General features: G+C 35.2%; 3 protein-coding genes across 4 annotated transcripts in view; all 3 read right to left on the bottom strand.

Annotated features, from left to right (window-relative positions):
* Nucleotides 1-6: 6 nt before the first annotated feature.
* On the bottom strand, nucleotides 7-7,111 carry LOC128679025 (protein brown-like). 2 transcript variants are annotated; one of them, XM_053760967.1, is made up of 12 exons: nucleotides 6,921-7,111; nucleotides 6,060-6,180; nucleotides 5,322-5,370; nucleotides 4,274-4,451; nucleotides 3,817-3,966; nucleotides 3,384-3,622; nucleotides 2,980-3,141; nucleotides 2,383-2,488; nucleotides 1,833-2,057; nucleotides 1,474-1,609; nucleotides 610-816; nucleotides 7-312 (listed from the first exon to the last, which is right to left on the bottom strand). In XM_053760967.1, exons 1-12 carry the CDS (start codon nucleotides 6,933-6,935, stop codon nucleotides 131-133), a joined length of 1,770 nt encoding a protein of 589 aa, XP_053616942.1. In that variant the 5' UTR covers nucleotides 6,936-7,111; the 3' UTR covers nucleotides 7-130. The 2 variants fall into 2 exon arrangements, with proteins under 2 accessions (XP_053616942.1, XP_053616952.1); XM_053760977.1 differs by lacking the exon at nucleotides 6,060-6,180 and having other exon boundaries at nucleotides 6,921-7,110.
* Nucleotides 7,112-7,935: 824 nt separating this feature from the next.
* Nucleotides 7,936-22,520, bottom strand: Rab32. Its single transcript, XM_053765395.2, is given in 6 exon segments — nucleotides 7,936-9,172; nucleotides 11,282-11,425; nucleotides 11,951-12,132; nucleotides 14,102-14,315; nucleotides 21,431-21,545; nucleotides 21,547-22,520. Coding segments are annotated over 6 exon segments (1,740 nt in total). The 5' UTR covers nucleotides 22,506-22,520; the 3' UTR covers nucleotides 7,936-9,046.
* LOC128681504 (uncharacterized protein) overlaps nucleotides 14,188-23,213 on the bottom strand; it is a 38,276-nt gene continuing 29,250 nt past the window's right edge. Inside the window, exon 7 of the mRNA XM_053765472.2 lies at nucleotides 14,188-14,315. The gene's annotated coding sequence lies outside the window, so the exon portion shown is untranslated. The remainder of the gene's footprint in view (nucleotides 14,316-23,213) is intronic.

Genomic DNA, 23,213 nt, shown 5'->3' with positions numbered 1-23,213 from the left:
ACCATAAAGGTTAGTAGCATTTTAATATCATAAAAAAGAAAAGAAAAAATAGTACAAAATATTGAAACTAATTTCTGAAGCAAAAAGCTCTTACTACTTTTTTGTTTTTATTAATAAATACTTTAACATTTCAATAGGCGTATCCTTTCTTCTCCTCTCGCTTCAACCCGAGGTAACCTAGTAGACTCCACATAACTATAACTAGTATTAAACCCAGGGAGTCTTGAAGAACAAAGTTTTCTGAGTATCCTGTTTCTGATAGTACTGAGTCACCGTCTCTGACGCAAGGCGGAGTGGAATTGGAAGGGCAGTCTGGAAAAATAACAGAAATGTCAAAATCTTTATTTTGAATATGATACATCTTCAAAAAGTAGGTATAGATGAAGAAGAAACGGCCCAAGAAACTTAGCAGCCTCTGCTTCAAAAGCGTATGTTTAATAATTAATTACCAAAAGTTTGGTGTTGAGGTCATGTGATTATGGCTTTTATGACATCCGAGAAAATAATGACATTTCTTATAGGTACTTATTTTTATGCTAAAGTTTCACTCAAAGGTTTGAATTTAAATTAGTTAAAATGTTTTTTTCTAAAAACGATAATCTCACATACCGATCTCCCCAATCTTCCTCCAATAAATGTTGCTAACAGCATCCATCCCGTAATAAAAATGGGAGACGTATTTAACTGGATACAGCCACCTGGGAAGCGAGGAGAGCCGCAGGAAAGCGCCTGACATGAGGAACAGGGGCAGGTCGGCGCACGGCATCACATCGCTCATCAGACCCGTGGAGGAGAATAGGGCTCCCATGCCCAGACCTGTTAGACATAAATTCTAAGGAATAAAGGATAAGATGGGACTAAGAGCTAAGGCCGCCTGTACACTGAGTAATTTACGTACATCGCGAGTAAACCTCATTACTGAGGGTCGTGACCCTTATGTGACACCTTCCTGTGTTCCGTTACTACACTGTTTAAACTACACATGACCGCAACTAAGCCATAATTACACACTGTGGGCCGCACGTACATGCGTCGCACACTGGATCAAATTTTGTATGAAGAAATTACGGTGAATTACAAGAGTTACCTACATTTGCAAAAGTTGCTCACGTACTAGAAAGCTCTCAGTCGCATACCTAAACTAATAAACCTAGAAGAATCTAGGCTATTAGGATTTCTAAAACATCGTCAACTTTAAAATAATTAAATGATATTAAATGATAAATTTTCTAATCATAAAGCATATTCAAATTCCAGCAATGAACTCTCCCCGGCAGAAATCATAGTGATAAGCCATAAGAATCCCAATGAATTTGGCAAACAGGCACAAAAAAAATATTTAATTTAATTTCAAAACTGCCAAGTCACAAGTTTTGATTGTCCTAGTTCTACAATCAGACCTGATAACTTTCCACGGTGTCATGGCACTAGTCTTGGCAATATTTAACATTAAAATTTGTTGGTTCAACTTACCATAAGCACTAGCACTAAGGGCAGTCACAATTAGAACTGCAATGAATTCCACAGCAGTGAGAGAATGCTCAGGCAGGTCCACCGCCAGGGTTGCTATCAACACCAACGTTATAGGCCACACCACGCATCTAGGAACCTGATGATAATATACAACATAAAGTCATCTTAAATCTTTAATAGACTATTCTAATCGACAATTATATTCAAATAATGTTTCTTCCTAATTGTAAAAAAAAACTGATATCGGTGAATCTAGATATCGGTTAAGTAGTTTCGAATATTACCCCTACACACAAACGTACATACACTTCCTCTATATAGTATTAGTGTAGATAAAATATATAGCAGACTATACTCACAAATCGCAAAAACGCAGTGACAAAATAAGCCGTGCAACTGTACAAGCCAACTTCTCTTCTGAATAAAGTCAAATCAGTCTCAAAGACATACAGAGCACAGTAAGATACGGAGAAGGACACTTCGCTGGTCATCAGCCATAGGAGACCTCGAATATCCTGGATCCCACGCTGGGTGGTTCCCGAAATTCCCACGTAGCAGGTGCCCATTACGATGGAAGACATAATCTAAATGTATTTTCAAAATATATTAGTTTTTAGTAATAGACAGAAGATTAAATATAAAAGGTTGTAGGTATAATTGATATAAAAAATGTTGTCTCGAATATAATATATAAGAAAAAAATGAAAAAAGAAATAATTACAAAATTAAAAGTGCAAAGACAATCTTAAGCTTTGTGTAGATCTAGACCGCTAGTGGCGTTGATACAATTCATTTTTAATGAACTTTTTACGGTTTTAACCAACTTTGAACAGAGGGTTTTTGGCTGTTGAAAAAAGTATTATATATATTTGAATTTTGAAATAAAAAAAATATTAGTAGCAGCTTTACCACTCCCAAGAGCAGCTGGTATATTTCACTTCGCATATCTCGTTTTAAGGTTAAAGATGTCCTCCACAGTAACAGATGTACTTGTTTGAACCAATTTCTTCGATGGCTAAAACAAGCAATAGATTCAAACAAAACAATACATTCAGACTGGCTCCATATAAAGGTGAAAAATGCCGGCATTTGTGGACAAATGCCGGAGCAGGCGGTTCAATGGGGAACATCATACTTACCAAATAAAGTTGTAATTTTTTTGTCTTACATATTAAATTATAATTCTATAAAAGAAATCATTATGTGTTGAACATGATACCTATTATGTTAAACAATGAGTATTTAAATGACAAATTAATTGATCTATTAAATATATGTCGACTTATACACTTACTTATATAATCTTATTTGATAATCATTACTTTGGGCGTCTAGTATGTACTTAAAAACTATAAAATATGAATGAATTTTTTTTTCTGCAAAAATTTCAAACCATTCCGCTGTGTAAATTCTAGATGTCTGGATCAAAACCTATCCCTTCTTCTTCCTTCTAATTCTTTCTTAAATCTAATTAAATTACTAGAAACCTGTTTATCCAAAACTTACGTCTGAGTGTGAATGGCTTTGGTCTCCTCGTCAGTTTTACATTGGGAGCGCTCCTTGAAGGAATACAATAGTCTCCCCACATTGCTGTCTGAATTCAGACCCGATACAGATCGAATATAATATTCTGCTGGATTATAGTTCTTTGGACAATTCAGGTTGACACTGCAAATTGAGATATAAAGGTAATAAAATTGATAATTGATGCTGTTAGTTCTGCATCGAAGATCGAGAGACAGGTTTTTCAAAGTTTGCTAGATACGGCTCTTCTTGTTATGGAAATCAACACATTTGTATACAGTTTACAAGGCTTCAAGGAATTTATAAAAAATAAATAGCCCACTCAAATGAATTACTTCTTTTTTTACCAGTTGAAAATCTTGAATCAAGCTTTGGAGCTGTATTACCTCTTAAATAACTCCCTACATTCATCATGTGATCCATGGAATACGAGCTTCCCCTGAGCCATGAGCATAATAGAGTTGAACTCCCTGAACAAGTCTGAGGACGGTTGGTGCACAGAGCAGACCACAACCCTACCAGACGATGCCAAATTCCTCAGAGATTCAACGACAAGAAATGCGTTGTAACTGTCTAGTCCTGTGGTGGGCTCATCACATATCAGTATCTGTGGATCTGATAGGAGCTGGAAATGAATTGCAATATTATCATTCTTCTTCTTCATTACTTTGTTTAGAAAACATTTCAGTCCATTTCAAAATGCGATGACTATAGTTAGGTGTGGACATTTTGAGTATTCAGCTGTGATACATTCTATGAAAAAGTAAAAATATTAAAATCAACCCAAAATATAAACTAAATACAGAAAACTGGTCTTACTGATGTGGCAAGTGACAGCAACTTTCTTTCACCTCCAGACAAACAACCAATTGATGTATTTTTAAGAGAAGATAGCCTCAGTTCCTTGAGCAATGCATTTAGTTTAGTGCAGTTAATAGGGTTTTTTGAGTCACCAATTTTCATTTCTATCTGCAACAATATGTCACTCAGAGTCTGTTTCACCACTTTCTAATAAAATATCAAACTGTAAATTAGTCACTAGATGAATCTGCCTGATCTGATTGGTTAGCCCAATCCTATACTTTGAAACAATTTTTAACACAATTTGTTGAAATGTTACAAATAGGCTATTATTAGCAAGCGGTAAAACAGGCTCAAACAACAGTAGCAAATAAATATTTTCTGTTTTTGTGTATATTAGGTCATTTAAATAAAATAATAATGTTTTGATTTCTAATGTATGTAATTTAGAACCTAATTCTATAAATATACCCACCATAAATACTAAATGTTCCATGACAGTGATCTTTTCGACAAAGACATCGAATTGGGGCACCATCTCCACAATCCCTGGCAAATCTTTGATATCTGTCCCTCTGACAGTCACCATACCATCTGAAGGTAACCTTGTTTTGCCTGCTAGCGCCACCAGAAACGTTGTCTTACCAGCACCACTAAAATAATTTAAAAATCATGCACTGATCAGAATGTTGGGCTACCGAATTCCGAAACGCTAAGAGACTTCCCCCTACCGCAATGAGGATGTTACGTTGGATGTGCGAGGTGACAATTGGATAGGGTAAGGATCTGTTTAAAAGTTCAAATCTGTTTGAAAGTTGCAAATCTATATATATAAAACTCTTGTGTTACTGAGTGAGTGACTGAGAGGTTACAGCCAAACTACTGGGTGTAAGAAGCTGAAATTTGGTATGTAGGTCCCCTGGGGAGTGTAGGTGAGCACTAAGAGAGGACTTTCGGAAATTCCATCTCGAAGGGGGTGAAAGGGGTGAAAAACTTTTATAAGAAAGTTCTACACCGTTGAAATTAGTGACTTGAAAATATGAATTTTGGGTTGTAATAGACTCAGTTGGTTTCCATTGGACACGTGATGAGGTGATGAGGCGTGAAGTGGAACATTTACCGAAGAAGGTATTAACTGTGATTATATGGGTGGAAGGCCTAAAAAGGAAGATATGAGGATATTGGCGGTTAATGTAAGTTCAACTAGAAATAAGAAATTGTGGAAAGAATAGACATATTGCGTCGACCTCACATAATGGGATAAGTTAAGCCAGATGATGACGTTCCATATTGTTGAAGGCGATATGTCTTGATGGAGAATATTAAATATTTGCTTATTTAAAAGAATATTCTAAAAATGCATAAGAACAACTAGGTGCTTAATAAACCGGTTTAAGAACGACGCTTGAAAAGTGATTAAGTAAGCGAATAATGACTACAATTGCGAAACTAAACAAATAAACTAATTCATTAACTAATGTTTCACACTTAATTGCATAATATGTATTCACATCGTCTATTACCTTGGACCAATAACCGCTGCAAATTCATTTTCCATTATACAGCCTGAAACTGAAATTTAACATCAGCGTAACAACAATTCAAATATTATTATTCTATTTATTAACCCCCGACTACAGAAAGAGTTATAAGTTTAACCTGTCTGTGTATGTGTCCGTGGCATCGTAGCAGCCAAAAGGTTGAACCGATTTTGATATATCGAATTGAAATGTATCGAATCAAACGATCGCTTCTATGTTAGACTATGACAGACTATATTTACACCCTTCTAAAACGGCATTACTTAGTAAAAGTATCGTATATATGGCACCTAAAATTTATAACAAAACTCCACAACAACATAAAGACGAGAATTTCAATTTATTTAAAAAGCACCTCAGATCTTTACTAATTAATAAACGTATTATAATTTGAACGATTTTTTTAATGATAAACTCAGATAAAAATTTAGTCAATTTGGTTACTTTTATTTGTTAGATTTAGTTTTGTGGGATGATAGCATGCTCTCCATTTAAATTTGCATACCCGTGGACGGTGAAACATGTAGGATTAAGTTTTTCTTTAGACACCACATTGTAAAAAAAAATGTAAACTCATGTTTTTGCAAATAAATAATCTTTGTCTTTGTTTCTATTTTATTTGAAAGAGAATTTAGTCAGCCGTTTGGAAACCGGCAGGTGAGATTTTGGAGTCGGGGGTTTTTAGATTTTTAATTTAATTTTTCAATGTACAATAAATACCATTATCCAATATTAAACTGTTTGATCTGCTTGGTCTCCTTGTCCACCAAGATTTCTCTTCTTTAGTCCATACTGTGAGATCATTTATTCTTATCAAAACGTTGCTTTCTTTTTCATTGGTCTGTATAATAAATGAAATTTAGACAATAAAAGAGTAATTAATATTTAATGGACAAGAAAATCTAATTCACAATCAAGAACTAACATAACATAAAATAAGAAAGAAAAGAAACATCTGGTAATAAGTCTGACTTGCCTCTGCAGGGTTATATTTGAAAAGTAGGAAAGCGGCCCCTGGGTTTTCACGCTTAACGGGTGAAGAATTAACCGAGGAAATAGATGACAGTTCGACACTAGGATGTCCACATGCGTTTTGTCTGTGTTTACTGTTTTTGTGTATTTAGCACAAAACTACGCGTCGATGACATGAATTTTACTTTCGCAAGAGATGTGCGGTTTTATCATGAAACTAGGACATGTCAATAATATAAATAAATCTATACAAATCGAACTAGCATGCTAAATAACATGTCAGTATCGCAAGATCTAGGAAACGATGATTTTAATATTAATTACACTAAAACACGTCAAAAAACTAGTTTTCAAAAATTCGAATTTTGTTTAGCTAAAAGCAGGACAGTGAGAATTAATATCACTGAGATAAAAAAATATATTATTATTTTAAAAACTGCTAGTTCTGTACCTATTTTCGTTTTTGTTTCTAAGTTCCTATAAGTAGGTACTTCTAACTCATATGTTTTGGTAAGGAAAAAGCTTGGATCTCGATTTAATTTTGACAGTTTTTCTTCCATTTCTTCATCTGAAGGGACTGTTCTGACCACATGTAGCACGCTTGCTTACCTGGACTAATTCCATTGTTAGAAATTCGCCTTATATACTTCAGTCTCTAACCACAACACAACCAAGGCATAACTTTTAATGAATAAAATAAATCAGAGTAGACGTTCGCATAATGAGAAGCGACATTAAGGAATGTTATCATTATTTAAATACGAGTATGATAGCGATAAATGCAGTCTTGTTTGGAGATTTAACCTGATACTGACATAGTTTGTAAAGGTGATGTGAAGGTACTATGTCATTAAACTATTTATGTTACCTACTGTGTACAAACAGAGATATGTACTTCTGTTACATACATAGTAAGACTGTTTGAGATAACGCACAAAAATAACCAATTTTCCATAAGTTCAGTTTAATTTCATTTAACTAATTTTTATTCATATGTTTACATACGAGTTGTAGGTGCATACGATAAATAAATACATATTATTTGATACTCTATTCAAATTATATTTTCAGCCATATTTATTTTATAAATAGCTTTTGCCCGCGACTTCGCCCGCTTACTCCAATGAATTTTGTGAAACGAAAATTTGTTTTATTTGGGATAGGTGAAAGAAGAGTGTTATAGTTAGGGCATTCAGGCATATCAGTTTTAATGAATTTACATTTTATACTAGGTTCATATAAAAAAAAACAACTTAAAATTCAAAAGTGACTAAATTAAAAAGTCAAAAACTGAACTTGGTAAAATTAGTAATTGCTTTGTTTTTAAAGAGGATGAAGGCAACATATTTTTTTTTATTCGTATTTTTTTTTAATACTCTCTGCTCTTCTGCTTTATTTCTAGGCACAGACTATAGTCAATTTTACGTGCCGATTACTTTCAATATTAATTGTCCCCTGGGACTACTAAATAGACTCAGTTGTCCCATTGTGGGAAAACTCACTAGTGGGATAAACGGAAATTTTACTTAGGGCACCATCTATTACAGAGATTACTACATATGCTTAGTGTATGTGTGCGTATGTTTTAGGAGAAACGTAAGTATATTGCAAAAAAATAAACAACTTCATTAAAATATTTTATTAAATTTACATAACATTCGCACTCTCATGCAGTAAGTAGATAATACTTAACATTACAACGGTATTATACATAATTACGTAATTATGACTTTAGCCGGGATGGCACTAAACGATTGCCTGTTGTCACACCACACCTAGATTCGTATAAACACATTTTTATCAAGATCTGATACTACATATTTTTATTAACGAATATGTTTATAGACAGATACTGTTATTTTTTTTAGTCAAAAATATATTACGTTTTTTTATTTAACCATATGATGATAACACTGCTTTTCTGTCATGGTACATTTGTTCAAAATAATTTTAGATTTACCTACGATATATCCGGCTTATAAACCTTAAGATTAAATTAGGACAAATATCCTAAAGACAAATATCCTCTTTTTGTTTGTAACGGGTGATGAGTTAATTTAGTTGTCACCGATTCCAAAGCTTTTGTTGCACACTCAGATTACAGATTTTAAGTTCAATTTTGTATATTGTTTTATACAAGATGTCAACTTCAGTTATTTAGAGGTATTATAATAAAAATTAAAAATACAAATTAAACAAGTTATAAGTAGGTACATAAAAAAAAACCAAACAACAATATTAAAGAGGAAAATACAATATGTCGTAAATCAAGTATCGACAAAAAAGAAATTATTTCAATAAAAAAGACGCAACAAATTCATAACTGTAACGAACATTTTGAACATATTAAATCAAGAACCGAGAAAATGAACAAACTCAAAAAATAATATTCTCTTCAAACCTAGACTTATTTGACTTTTAATAAACAAAACAAAACATCTTTTAATAAAATAAATTAGCATCTTCTTCGAGAATTTCAACAACAAAAACATATAAGAAGAATTATAAACCAATCATCAGGTATATGACAAGACTATAATACTTAATACCGAGAATTTACAAAACAGAATCATTATAGAACACGTGTCAAAGACAAATAAATTACAAAAAACAATTCGAACGAAACGCAGTCAGACGACCAGCTCACCTAACTTAGTCGTTGTGCCTAACATTGGCCAAAGTCAGACCAGTTTGGAAGGTTCAGCAACGTCCGCGGTGTCCGGATGCAGGATGGGTCAGCACGAGCATGTCTTGCTGCCGCCGTCGCGGCTGTTCTCGCCATTCGCGAGCTTATGGTCAAGCGCGAACCGTTCTGCGTCCTTGCTGTCGTTGCTTTGAAGGAGTTTGTCGTTTAGAAGGATCTGGAAAAATGTTAAGTACGTTAGTAGGTACTTAGTAAGTAAAACTTATAATTAACAATAGCATCTCTGAAGAGGATTGATAACAGGCATGCAGCCAATTGTTGGAAATTTATTTTTCTTTTTCTTTCTTCTTTTTCTTACGTTATTTACGTTATTTTTTATTATAAAAATAAAACATGACAAATTTTTGGCACGTTTAATTGTAACGTCTATATTTGTTTTATACAACTATGGAATGTAAAATGTGAACAACAGGATCCTAAACAGTAGCTTTAAAATCTAATTTAACTATTTACTCTATCGTAACCATAAGTAAGAATGCAAACATGGGAGCCAGTCTTATCATCGTTGTGTCATATAATGCTTAGAACATGTTTTATAGCAGAAGTCAGTGTACTTGAAGCATACTACAGGCTGACTATACACAATAGCAATATTTTGTCGACATTATTTGTCCATGTTACTGAACATCTTTTCGTATGGGAGCAAGCTCGAAATAGCGATTTCTGTTGTTCCATACAAAATCAAATTAAACTTGAGAAGACTTAGAAGCTTTATGAGAATATGTTTTCGCGATTTCAGAGTTGCTCCTATACGAAAAATTGTTCAGTATCTTGGATTGAGTAGACAAAATAATGCCATTGTGTAAGAAACCACCCTCAGTATATAGCGTGGTATTTGTGGAAAACAACTCAGATCAAAATCATAACGTTTACATACAGAATCTCCTTTCCAAAAATACCTCCAATAAGCTAAATCTATCAAATACAACCATCATATCTTTACCTGTTATAAATTTATTTTTAATTTATTTAATTGTATTTAAAAAATCTTACGAAAGCGAAATTAATCGTTGAAAGATCAGTATTCTCATAATATAATTATATCTGTAACGTTATAATAAAAATAAGGAAAAACAGACATGACATGGGACTTTCTAGAAATGTCTACACGCCGGTCAATTCCATACATTAGACGTGATAAAAACACGTCCATTATCCACTATTAGGTACTTACTAATAAAAACCGCCCGAAACTGGTTTCAAGAAAAAAGTTAATGGGCGCCTAAATGTTACAATCGGATTAAAATAATCAAAGATCACACATATTGCATACAATATGATAAATGCCGGCTCCATTGAAACCAGAAATGCGATGTCTAAAAGAAATATTTGTTATGAATGCATGTGATCCTAAAATCATCACATTTTTGGTCTAGAAATCAACAAAGAAATCTCTTTCAAATTAAAGAAAAGACTACTACTAATACTAATAAGAAAAGTCCGTTCTTGTTTTACACTTATATTTTGTGTAGGCGCAAAAAATAAATTCAAACCTTTCGATTCTTCTAACCTATTAGGCAATATTTATGAACAAATTAAATAGAACAATACTAAATTATATAAAATTATCTCACATATTGTGGTTATCTGATTGACGTCAACCCTGAAGGAAGTCGAGCACATCTGACCCCAGAAGCGGTAAGCTATCGCATTGAATTAAAGTATGTGCTGGAAATATGATATACAATAAATGCACAATATGTAAATATTTGGCAATTGAAAAGTGAGAATGAAGTACAGTTTAATAATTATTATAATTGACAGAATCTGATGTGATATAAAATCTACTTGACAATATAACCTTCAAAAAAGACTTCATAAAATTGGCAGCTGTGACCATTTAACATCAGTTTAAACGCTTGCTCCTTTGCCGGCCTTAATTAATCCATAAAAAATGCAGTCTAATTTGTATTGAAACACTACTATTTGGAACTACCCGTCGGGTTCGAAACACTATGAGTTTGGACTATTTTCAGGCTTTGCAAGTCATACATGACGTAATAGGCTGTACATTTGAAAATAATGAATGAGACCAGAGCTGTCAAAATTATCTCCAACAGGACCTCGACATAGAAGAGACCCTGAGGACAACAGAGATAACATTGGAAGGAGGTCAAAGATAAAGCGAAGTGGAAGTTGACATTGTGGAAACAAAACTACAAAAAGACCCAAAAAGGGTTGTAGTGCCGCAGGAAGGTAGTAAGCATTTCTGTGTTTAGTTAACCATTCGTAAGGAAGGCACCAAAATATTGAAATATCTCCTCACCTTATTTACTAATGACCTGGCCGCCTCCTCTATATTGATGTTTTCTTTAGCAGACGTCTCGAACCAGCCCGCGAATCCTTTTTCGCGGCAATACTCATCCATTTTGGCGGGAGAATTCACGATGCCTTCCTTTTGCTGGTCACACTGGAAGTAAAATGGAAATTAGTATTAAGATACTATTACCTTAAGAATATGCAGTTTTAATCAATTTCCCTTGATTGAATTTTACAATCGGCAAGGCAGAGAAACAGCTGGCACATTTTTTTCCTTGTTCCCAGACCAGCAAGGAAGATAACATTTATCTTAAAATATGTCACTTGACCGACAAACGACGTCCCACTTAAAGCTCATGTTAATATTTAACCCAGATTCAACACTTTACTCAAATGATACAGGTATCTAATTATTTAAGAGTTATTTGGAAATGTTAAAATCGGAAAAAAATAGTTTCTATTTTTTATATAAAATAAAAAACAAAAGAGTTGTATGACAGTGATAATACGTGACGTCACAAGTTCCAAGTGAACAGACCTACGTAAATAAACACAATAAATAATACAAATCAGTTAAAATTATATACCTACTTATATTTATAGTATTTCATTAAGTGGATGCATTTATACATTTTCATATTTACGCAAGCGCAAACGCATCCGAAGGTTTACATACCTTATTAGCCAGTAGTATGCACGGTATCGGCGACCCATCTGGCAGCTGCACCTTCGTGTCCAGGTCGTTCTTCCACTTGACCACAGCATCGAAGGTGGCGAGGCGAGACACGTCAAACACAATAAACGCCCCAACAGCCTCTTTATAGTACACCCTGGTCATGTTGCCGAAACGCTCCTGACCTGATAGCAAAACAAAAAAAAGACCCACATCAACAGGAATAAGTACCGCAAGATTTTCTTTTCAAATCAATACGTGCCGTGTCGTATACAGATAAGAAAGTAAAGCCTCAGTTTCTTCGAAGATGGAGAAAGGTTTTGTATTAAGTCCGCCCTTTGTACCAATTTTGTAAATAAAGTTCTTTGTAAATAGATAAATAAAGCAAAGAATAGAAATCGAGGCGAGGCGTGGTGAATACTCCATCGACAAGAGCATGGCTTTGACTTTTGTAGGTACTCATCGATCCACATGCATCAGATTGTGATCTGACATCGCGTGTGGAGAATTTGCCAATTCAACAATTTGGCCAATACATTTGGACGACGACATACATAAAAATAATGAATTGCTACCTGATAAATTCAGACTTCTATAATGTAAATCATCGTGAAAGAAAACAAAGTCATCACAATAGCAATACAACCAAACATCAGTACAAAATCCCTGCTCGAGTCTTCCATAAGATGCATGATTACGGATTTTTATTTTACTTATGTATTACGTATGCACGTGAATAAAATTATCGATATTTTCAATAGGTAGCAATGATGCTAATGAAAGAAAGACAGATTACCACCATTAGAATGACAGATGTCAATATACAAAAATAAAAATTAGAAATGAGTTTTCACGTTATTTCGTTTTGAATCAACGCGTCACTTTTTTATTTAGCCAAAATGGCAGCCAGTATTATTATTTTATTTGAACTTTATGAAAATAAATATATGTGTCAAAGACGCATTAATTATCTCATGAGTTTATACATGAAACGTTAGGCATCGAATTATACTTAATACTGTTTTAGTCATCAAAATGGATGGATTTATGCGACTTATAGTGTATGTATGAACACTGTCTATTATTACAAATGCTGGTCCCGGGTCGGGTTTATTGTCTCTGGCGGCAGATACTATTTTCTAATTTTAATTAATTAATTCTGTATCTGTAATGAATATTCAATTATTGTTGCAATCATAGACTTCAGTGCAGCACTGTTCCTTTTACATCCCAAAATATTGGAACGAAATGGATCTACTATTTATTAAGTACTACCTACTTACTTTTATCAATAGTCTAACGCAATTTGAATGTAATCTACATGACTTTATATAACTATCACAAGCATATCATAGATTAAACAAAATACTACACATGCATTGCTATACTGATACGGACGTCACATACCTCATTCATTATATAGATCCGGTCAACCGCTGCCAAGATTTTAGCAGTATTGTTTTCTAATCTACATGATGGCATTCAATCATTCATAAAAAATACCAAGTATACGAGTAATTGTTTTCTGATAACTGATATCTCTAATGCATGAACTCATACCGGTATATTTCACGTCAATTTTGAAAACAGATGATCAATCATATAATATACCTATGTCTCTGGCATCGCTGCTGTGGAATGAGTAACTAAAAGATTAGAAAAATATCCATGTTGACCATCGCCGCCACCCGCTTATCTTTTCAATTAACTAACCAACAGAGCCCCTGTCCCATTTGTAACCATCTAAAAAGTACTACCTATATTTTTTTCGATTAACCCTTCAAGGCCGGAGATAATGAAGACAATTTGAACAACAATAGAATCGCAGTCCGATCGGGTCGCATTAAAACTGAATGGTCAATTCTGTAAAATCTTCTTTTGAGGAGTTAGATTAAAAAAAAATGTTTTCTTGTTTTTAAAAAATATCTGGCTATTATTATACCAACGTGGTTAAGCAACATGGAAAAAGAGATACAGAGTCACAGACTCAATTCCCAGACAACACGGAGTAAACACCTCTTGCGCGAACGTACGAGCAGGCCTGACTACTAATATAGTAGTAGAATTGGTGGAAGAAATGAAAAATGGCTCGGCTAGGAGACTCCTTAGCCGAGCCTTTTTTCATTTCTTAGGTATTAAAAGTAACAAACATACCTGCAATATCCCATAGCTGCAGCCGAATTATAGTATTCGCATCCCAATTCAAGACTTTTAAGGCGAAGTCAACGCCGATCGTCGCCCTGTAGTGTTGGCTGAAGAACTGGTGGACGTATCGCTTGATGATGGACGTCTTGCCAGTGCCCAGTTCTCCAATCACAAGGATCTTGTACAGGTGCTCCCTCCGCTCAGCGCTCGGGGAGGAATTGGACTGGAAATAAGAATCAGGGTAAATATTACGGTTTATAATATCCCATGCTGGTCTGGGAGTGAAATAATTACGTCTATGCCAGCTTCTTCTCCTCCTTTTGCCAGAGAAGTGAAAGAATTGGAAATTCTCCTCATTGGGCTAGCATCCTTTCACCAATTCACCATCTCATATATCGTTAAGTCGTATAAACGTGACCTTCGGTTCGGTCGCGATTAAAACGCGACTATTGTCTCTATCTACCCCGCGATGGATAAAGACGTGATACCTTGATATGTTTCTCACTGTACTTGATATGTTACTGATAGATTATTATTTTTTTATTACTTCGGAATATTAATTTTATTGTGCTTCTTACAACTATCTGCCATTGTAAAATTCAAAAATTAGGTGGTCGCATTTTCTGCAAATGTTAAGCGATCTGATACTTTCTTATTACGCCGGCTATACACTACCGGCAAACAGTGCGCCAAACTTTTGCGGTTTCAACACACCTACATTGCTGTTTTATCCTTAAGGTAAATAAAAGCCCTCATTCAAACTACGCAATGTTTGTTTCTTCGTGTGACAGTGTGTAGCCCGCCGATTGTAACCAAATTTTAATAGATAGATAGAAAATATAAAATTTTAATAAAAAAAAGCCCATTAAAGGGCTATTTTGAAACTTTGAAAACGTTCCGTTGTTACAAATTGCAGTCAATTGTTGTTATAAATGCAATTCACAAATGACTTATTGGCGACTAACGAGATGATACTTGCAATGAATGTCAATTAATTCAGTTGAACCACTTAGTGATTTGGGTTAGTGGCTATACGTAAGTATACAGTACATACCTAGGTAGGTTGGTAGGTACTTATAGATGTGTGGTGTTTCGAAATGGCAAGGAAGTGTCTATGAAGACCTAGTTTTTGTAAATAATTAACTGTTTTTCATATAGGTATGTGACATTGAATCATTGTTATAGATTATCGATAGTTATATTTAAAATAAAAAAAATTACGTATTCGTAATAACATCAGACAAATAAATGATACTTTATCCAATAACACAATTTTTTAAATGTTTCTAACAATTTACAAGTCGATACAGAATCAAAAAAGGGAAATATCTGAAATAACTATAAAAGTAAAAATTGGCGCTAGGCTAGGGGCCTAACATGGGTGTAAAAAAATTCTGACGCAACACAAAAACAAACAACGCGTATTAAGTAGGTATTGCGATCATTCTCGATTTAAAACCTCGAAAATATCAACGTCGATTTCTTTTTTATTAAATTTTGAATTTCGAATTTGCAAATAAATAAAGTATTATTTACGTAATACGTACGCCATGCCCTAATGGCACTGTTACCTAGTAGGCAGCCACTTCGTTTTTTTCTCTGATAAGTAGTGATAAGACGGGACGTGAGTAGACATCGTAGGTATATTAAAGACCAATACTATATTTATCGAATAAAATTACTAGCTTATTAGTAAAATACGTAAACATCATAACAAATATTCAAAAATTCTATCTGATAATATTATCAGAACACGGTAAATTCATGTGAATTTACCGTTTTATTTTTACTAAAAAATAGTTGAATTACTCACGCCTGTATTAGGCTTCGGTTTCGGCGCCATGTTCATTCAACACAAAGTTGTATTAAATCCGGGTTTGTCAAGAAACACAAAAATTAGTCCAATAAAGTTTATCACGATAACAAAACGGAATGTTCTCGATCAAATAATCACACATCGCACCAGACCTCAAAGTCAAGGATATGCGCACATTTTCCTCGATTCCAATTTCGAACAACGTTTATTTTTTCCCGCTGAGACTTTTTTTATTTTTTATTTTTGCAAAGATCACAAACTTTTAATATAATTATAGAATATATCAGGCAAAGGAAGAAAGATATACAGGCTGAACACAAGATCAATGTATCGCTCTCTTCCGATGGCCGGCTATTTATGAAGTAACTTGAAGTGGTGCAAACAGTCTTATCGGGCACCTGATAACGAATGAGTATTTGTCATGTTCCCTCCTTAATGTGGCCAATAAACTGGCATATTCCACAAAACATGTATTCAATTGTTTATATATTTATTTGCATTTGATTACCAACGGATGTTTTAACTTATCGATCCGTTTTATCAAGTACCTACCATAGAAATCGACAACGGCTAATTTTATTCTCTCTCTAGTATGTTAGTAGTTAGTAGTTACGATTACTAAACTGACTTTTTCACAAAACTTAGTTTTATAAATATATAAAACCTATAATGATATTTCCTATAATTTAGGGATCTTCGAGGCAAGAAAGTATAGACATTTTTGAGCTCGTTTTCCTACTATTATACCATAAATAAAATATTATTAAATATAATTAAATTATGGTTTGCAATTAAAAAAAAAGCAAGGAATTTTCGTCAAAATGCGAGCATGAGTGAAATCGTGTGCTCCGGTAACCGCTTACCGCCGAATGGATATAAATGACCTAAGGCTTTTTCTATTTTTGTAATTATCTCCTATTTATAATTATTACGCGTGCCGCGATCTTGCCTCGTATTGATTTATCGATTTGATAAATGTGATCAATATCGATTTCGTATCAATTAGGTAACAAAATGATATAATCGGTAATAAAATAAGGCGGATCACATACCATGCAATTATGGTTTACTAACTGTTGCTGAAAGTTCCGCCCGCGGTATCTAATGATTCACCCCGATTCATTAAACTATATTTATAACAAATTTCATCAAAATCGGTCCAGCAGTTTAGTCGAGAAGGCGTAACAGAGAGACAGTCAGACTCTCGCATTTATATCATTAGTATGGATTAAGGTTTTATACTAAGTAGGAGTATAATTCTGTAATTTTAATGTATAATCAATGAAAGGGGACGTTTAAGTCTTTTATATAGAATAACAAATTCCATACACTAAAAGTATTTTAAAAATACCTATTACCAATTTGGAAAATAAGTATTTTTAATGAAAAATGTCATACATCTAAATATAAGAAGAAACAACAGTCTAAAAACATATGAATATAAATTATTCCACCATTAAAAACGTCCAAATAAAGCTAATTAAAACAGTTCTACTCCTCTCATGGTGCTCGCCTGAGAATTTTACGTCAGAAATTACCTTATCTCCATTCTAAGTATCATACATTCCACCAGTAACGTACCATATATAGTATTATGTTACTAATGAATAATAAACATTCCCATTATGTACAAACTTTCGAATTTTTAATTTTTATAGGAACTAGTATGGTCACATCTTAACTTTAAGATTTACCCAGGTATATTTGATTTCTTGTTAAAATCAATAAATAAAATATACGTAAACTTTAGTAAAGTATCAGAGCGTGACGAGAGATTTAGGCCAAACCAATCAATATACAATTTCTTTTACAAAGGCCGCATTCAGTCGGTTTTGTAAAAAAAATATTCTTTTTATCAATGACAAATAGGTTTTTAGTTACCATTTAACGGGTTATCTCGAAAGAAGCTAATTTAAGCTTCGTCGAATATCCTTTTGGAGCTTGTTTCGCTCATTATGTAAACAACAAAAACTGTCTATCAAAAACTATCTGAAGAGATAAGGAATAACTAAGTAAAACTTCAAGATAATAATATTTTAAATACGCAATAGTTATGCGGAAATTTATAGATAAATGATTACTATTTTACATTACTACAATCTAACACGTTGATATACTTTTTTGGGTTACTCCACTTTCCGTGCCAAAGAAAGCGTTAAACGCACCATGCACGGAAATTATACATTCATAATAAAGAGATTTTTGAAACATCAAAATAAAGCATTGAAATATTTAAATTGCTAATGATAAGCAACACAGATTTCACGGCTCGGAAGACATTCTGTTTTTAAAAAAAAGAACGAAACTACTGGCTGACTCAACAAAAAAAGAAGTGAAAAAAAAAAGAAAAACATTGCCAAATAGTGTTGCGCGATAATAACAAATTTAAAGTAAATCGATCGTTCTGAATTTAAATCGATCAGGACATAGCGAGTGGCAGTTATCGATAGTAGAATGGACATTGCACAACCGTTGGGACCGCGATGCCGAGGTTGTGGTAAGGCAAGCTGCGGTGTCGGGTGTCGGCAACGGTCGAATGGCGGCCTCAGAAACACTGGAGACAAGACCGCGAATGATTATCGCCAGGGAATGTGATATACCTTTGACTTTCTAACATTGTCGAGGTCGTCAGTACTGTAACTGTAAAGTTTAAACTGTAAGGTTCCGGATCTATAGGGTGAAAACGGGATTTAGAATCATACCTAAATCACTTTTTAGAGTCTACTTAGCATTAACGTCAAATTTAGTATCACAAAGCAATTTATTGTTCTTTTGAAATAAATTTTGTATAATTTCAATATCTGAGTATTTTATTATATAACTAAAAGGAGCGAGTCACTATCTGGAAATTTAAAATTAGAATTCGGTGTTCGGTGGGAGTTCGGTCCACTGGAAACCCATCCAAACGGCCCAAACCAAGTAGTTCTCATTCGGGCAATAGTTAGACGGGTAGAGAAACGTCCATTAGTATACCCCAGTGCATTAAAGGATAGTAGATATCCACAAATGCAGCCGTATCACAAATTAGAATTAAATAGGTACAAAGGAGAATCTTCGACGTTGGATTCGGTCCATAATGCCTCAAAATGACCGCCACAGGTCTCAATGGACCTGTAGGTAAATATACGTCCCTATATAATAATAATTAACATGGTGTCCTTACCATTTTAGAACAAATGTCTCACCAGGCATCTGCATGTTGGATCCTGTCGGGTCACAGCCCAAAATTATTTAAAAAAAATAAATAGTTGTTCGCCGCGAACTTAGACCTCGCAAAGACAATAAATTTTTACAAAATTGTGAATATTTCAAAAACGGCTCAACCGATTTTGTTGCCCCACGAACTTAAAAATTCTATAGGCAGATCTTACATATACCTTTTCATCAAAATCGGACCAACGGTTCCAAAGTTATCGCGTTACAAACATACATACTTACTTACCAAAAAAAAAATGTATTTTTGCCCCAGGTTGAATTGTAGACTATTGTAGACTACTATAGTAGTATATTGTAGACTATAGTAATAAAAATATTCCTTATTTCGGCCAGAATCAATGATTTAGAAGATATAAACAATTTTTTTAAAAATTTGAGTTCGCAAAATTGGGTCGATTTAAGTTGAGATGATGAGATAGATGTGCATAGAAACAGCAAATTATGTATAGGTGCCAAGCTCGGAAAATTGCATTGATTAAAGTAAACAACTACACAGGTGACAATAAACCTATCATGCTGATAACACTGACATGTTCCCTGCACACAAACGATCAGACGAGTTACGTAAATGCATTCGCAAATAGATAGATAGATTAACTATATTGAACCATTTACAAAGGAGTCGTAACTTCGTAAGTATCGTAGTCATGCGACAGAGAGAAGAGATCGTAAAGTCATGCGATTTCGTGATATTTTTTTTTAGACCAGTCCTATTGTCAATTTATAACTGAACACATACTTATATGCTAGTTTTCATGGCACATTGGCTCAATTGAAAGAGAAAACAGCGCTCCAGTCCAACTAATCAATAATTCCATACTAATATTATAAAGAGAAATCATTTGTATTTTTATTTGTAATGTATATAATGAATAAGCTCTAAATACGCTACCATAATTAATAATAATTTTTAATGAAATTTGGTACAGACACATAGGCTACTTTGTATTATTATGGTTTTACCCGAGCGAAGTTCTAGTTACTTATATATCAGTTCTAATGAGGGAAGACAATCGCAAATTAAATGGAGTGGCCATTTAATAATACAAAAAATTATTACAAGTCTGTGTTACAAGTGAATTTCATTCCACGTAACATAACAACGACATCAACAATTAATTCAAAATGAAACACTAAGAAACCATTTTTAATAGTAGAATTAAAATTTTTGAATTGTAATCTAAATAGTGGCATTAGTACAATTTTTATTAATATTTGTATAATGTAACAGGTTTTGAGCCAAAGCTAATAATGGCTGATTGTGAGACATGGATAGTTGGCGATTTTTTTTAATTTCGTCTTATGTCATCACACTTCAGAAAATTACAGTATAGAGTATTTTGTGACAAAACATATAACTCACACTTTTGTCATTTATTCTGTTTAATTTTATTTGACTGGGATTTGTAAAAAAATATGGCAGATACAACGATCTTCTTGTTGATGTCACTCTGATAAAACTATAATACATTGTACACCTAAACCTTCCTCAGGAACCACACTATCTATAAAAAAAAACCCGCATCAAAATGGGTTACGTTTTGACACGTGATGAGGAGAGAAGAGAATCATTTACCGAGGAAACCTTTAAGTAGGAAGGTACACGGATATAGGATATTATTTAACTAAATTCAAGTTCTTTATTTACTGAGCAGTAAATTAATAATATATTAAGTTACTAAATTCTTTTTGGGGAATTTCGAAGTAGTGGAATAGTTGTGGTTAACTAAATTGATCTATTTGAATGTCGATTTATTTGTCTGGTCATTGAGGACAGTAAATTTTCTACAATCTTTCATTGAAATTAATTTATAAGGAAATAGTAGTGCACAGTTGTACTTAGTTGCAGACGTAAATACTTGAAGAAGAAGGTCGCATCTCAGAGTCGTTACATATGCATGATGGAAATTATGGGATTACAATATAGAAAACCGGAATTTTATAATTCATTAGATGTTTTGTATGGAAATCAGTCACATTCCAAAATATGAACAGAGCGAAAAATTACACTTACTTTATAAAGGATTGCAATCAATTGCATTGCAATTGCAATAGTTTATTAAATTATGAAAATTTCAGCCGTATCATATATCTTAAGAGACAACTCATTTCTTGCGAAGAGAACAATAAAGAAGATTATTCAAACGACCTCGCTATTTGCTAACTATAATTACCGTGCACTTGAACAAACAAAAGGTTTGTTAAAACCAAAAGGCAGTGCATTGCGAAGCGGATCCGTGTAGTGTAGTCGTACTCACGAATGGCATCGCGTCGCTCGCTGAAAACTATCGTGAAATTAAACGTACTGGGAACAACACGGACGTCTCGGTGCTGAAGCCGCAGCACTCGCACACTGTCAAATAGCACTCGTCACCGGTCTCCTCGAAGGTCATGGCGCGCGCGCATCGCTCGGCGCGCCCGAGGCCACTGCGCGCCCCGACCACAACTCACCGGAGCATCGCTGTTCCCGGGCTTGGTGTCCGCGTCGATCAGGTCCCCGTACGCCGGCATAGTGTCCGCGTACCCCTCCTCTTCAGTGTCGTTGTCGCGCGACTGTGACGGCGAGGGCGCCGCCGGCGTCGCTAACCGCACCCGCGCCAGCGCCACCGCCTCCTCCAGCGACCCCACTTCATCCCCACCCCTATCCCCGTCATCGTGATCCTCAGACATACACGCAGACGCTTGTGCAACGAAAGCGATGCGACGGCGCAAAGCGTTTTCCGGACTGGGCTCCTCTACGGGTTTCTCCATTTCCGGCTCGGAACTTTTGCGCATCCAAGCTGCTTTTGTGAAAGGCCGTGTCGCTACGGGATGCTCGACCGCGATCGGACTCACAGGTGGTGTAGATGTTGGTTCAGATCGAGGCTCAGGCGTTTGCGCCGGCGTAAGCTCCGCCGTCGAAGGCTCTGTTGACGGAGGTTCTGTGGTCATCTCTAACGTAGCTTGTGACGTAAGTCTCACCCCTTCAGGTGGGGGTGTAGGGGAGTAATCTACAGTGGTTTCAGGCGTTCCAGAATGCGAAGACGGGGGAGTGGATTCTTCTGCGCGGCGTTTGCCTATGCTCCCCATGCGCCGGAGCAGACTGCTTTCCTTCTTTTTCTTGTCTGGTTTTGGGGAGCCGTCATGGCTGGGGGAGGCGTCACTAGCAGTATCACGATTCTTCTTGTTACGTTTGCGCATCGTGCGTTCGTCGCGTGTGAGTTCACCGTCTGAGGCTACGGACTTGGCAGAGCCGGCGCGCTTGATCGGGCCAAAGTGGAAGGGCGATCCGGAGCGGAAAGGCGAGCGCAGCGTGTGCAGCGTGCGGCGGAGGCGCGAGTGAGAACCCGGGCGCGGCGGGGCCGGGGACGGGGGTGGCAGGGGGGGCTCCTCGTCGGGCATCGTGGTCGCTCGACTGCGGGCCGCCGACTGCCGCGGCCGCCGCGACCAGCCGCCTGGCCCGGTGCGGCCTTGCTCCTGATCAGCCACTAAATCTTGGATAAAGTTTCGTCAAGGCTCCAAGACTTAGCCAAGTACGACGAGTATCTAATTAGGATTTCCTAAACCCGTGATCACAGAGATACTTAATTACATCAACTTACCCAATACATGACGCAATAGAAATCTTATACTATCAAATAGCATTTAAGTTAACTTCTGGTACTCATTTTAAACACAATGTCGTTGGAGATGTACGTCAAGTCAGAAAACAAAAGTGATACTGGTGTTAGACAGTGAAATACGATCAGTTTGTAGCACCGTTCTAATCCTATTTCGTTTTTATACGAGTTATGAAAGACGGTATCGATGAACCTAAGTCTATCGTAAGTAGAAATCTGAGAATTGTGATCAGCATCAAACAAATATGACATGAATGTCATAAAATGTTAATTTTGGAATATGCCTAGTTGCGCCCCACCCGAGGGGCACTACCATAGGAACTTCAAAATAAATAGTACCCTATGTGCTGTCCCGGGCTTTATTCTACTCATATACCAAGTTTTATTAATATTGGTCCATTAGATTTTGCATAAAAATATAACGAAGATCCATCCAAACTACCATTCTCATAAACTTTTATGTTTCTATAATAGTAATAAGACAGGAATT

The sequence above is a fragment of the Plodia interpunctella genome, chromosome 2 (assembly GCF_027563975.2).
Source record: "Plodia interpunctella isolate USDA-ARS_2022_Savannah chromosome 2, ilPloInte3.2, whole genome shotgun sequence".
Classification (NCBI taxonomy): domain Eukaryota; kingdom Metazoa; phylum Arthropoda; class Insecta; order Lepidoptera; family Pyralidae; genus Plodia; species Plodia interpunctella.
Note: the sequence above shows the minus strand (reverse complement) of the source record. Positions and strands in the feature narration are given on the sequence as shown.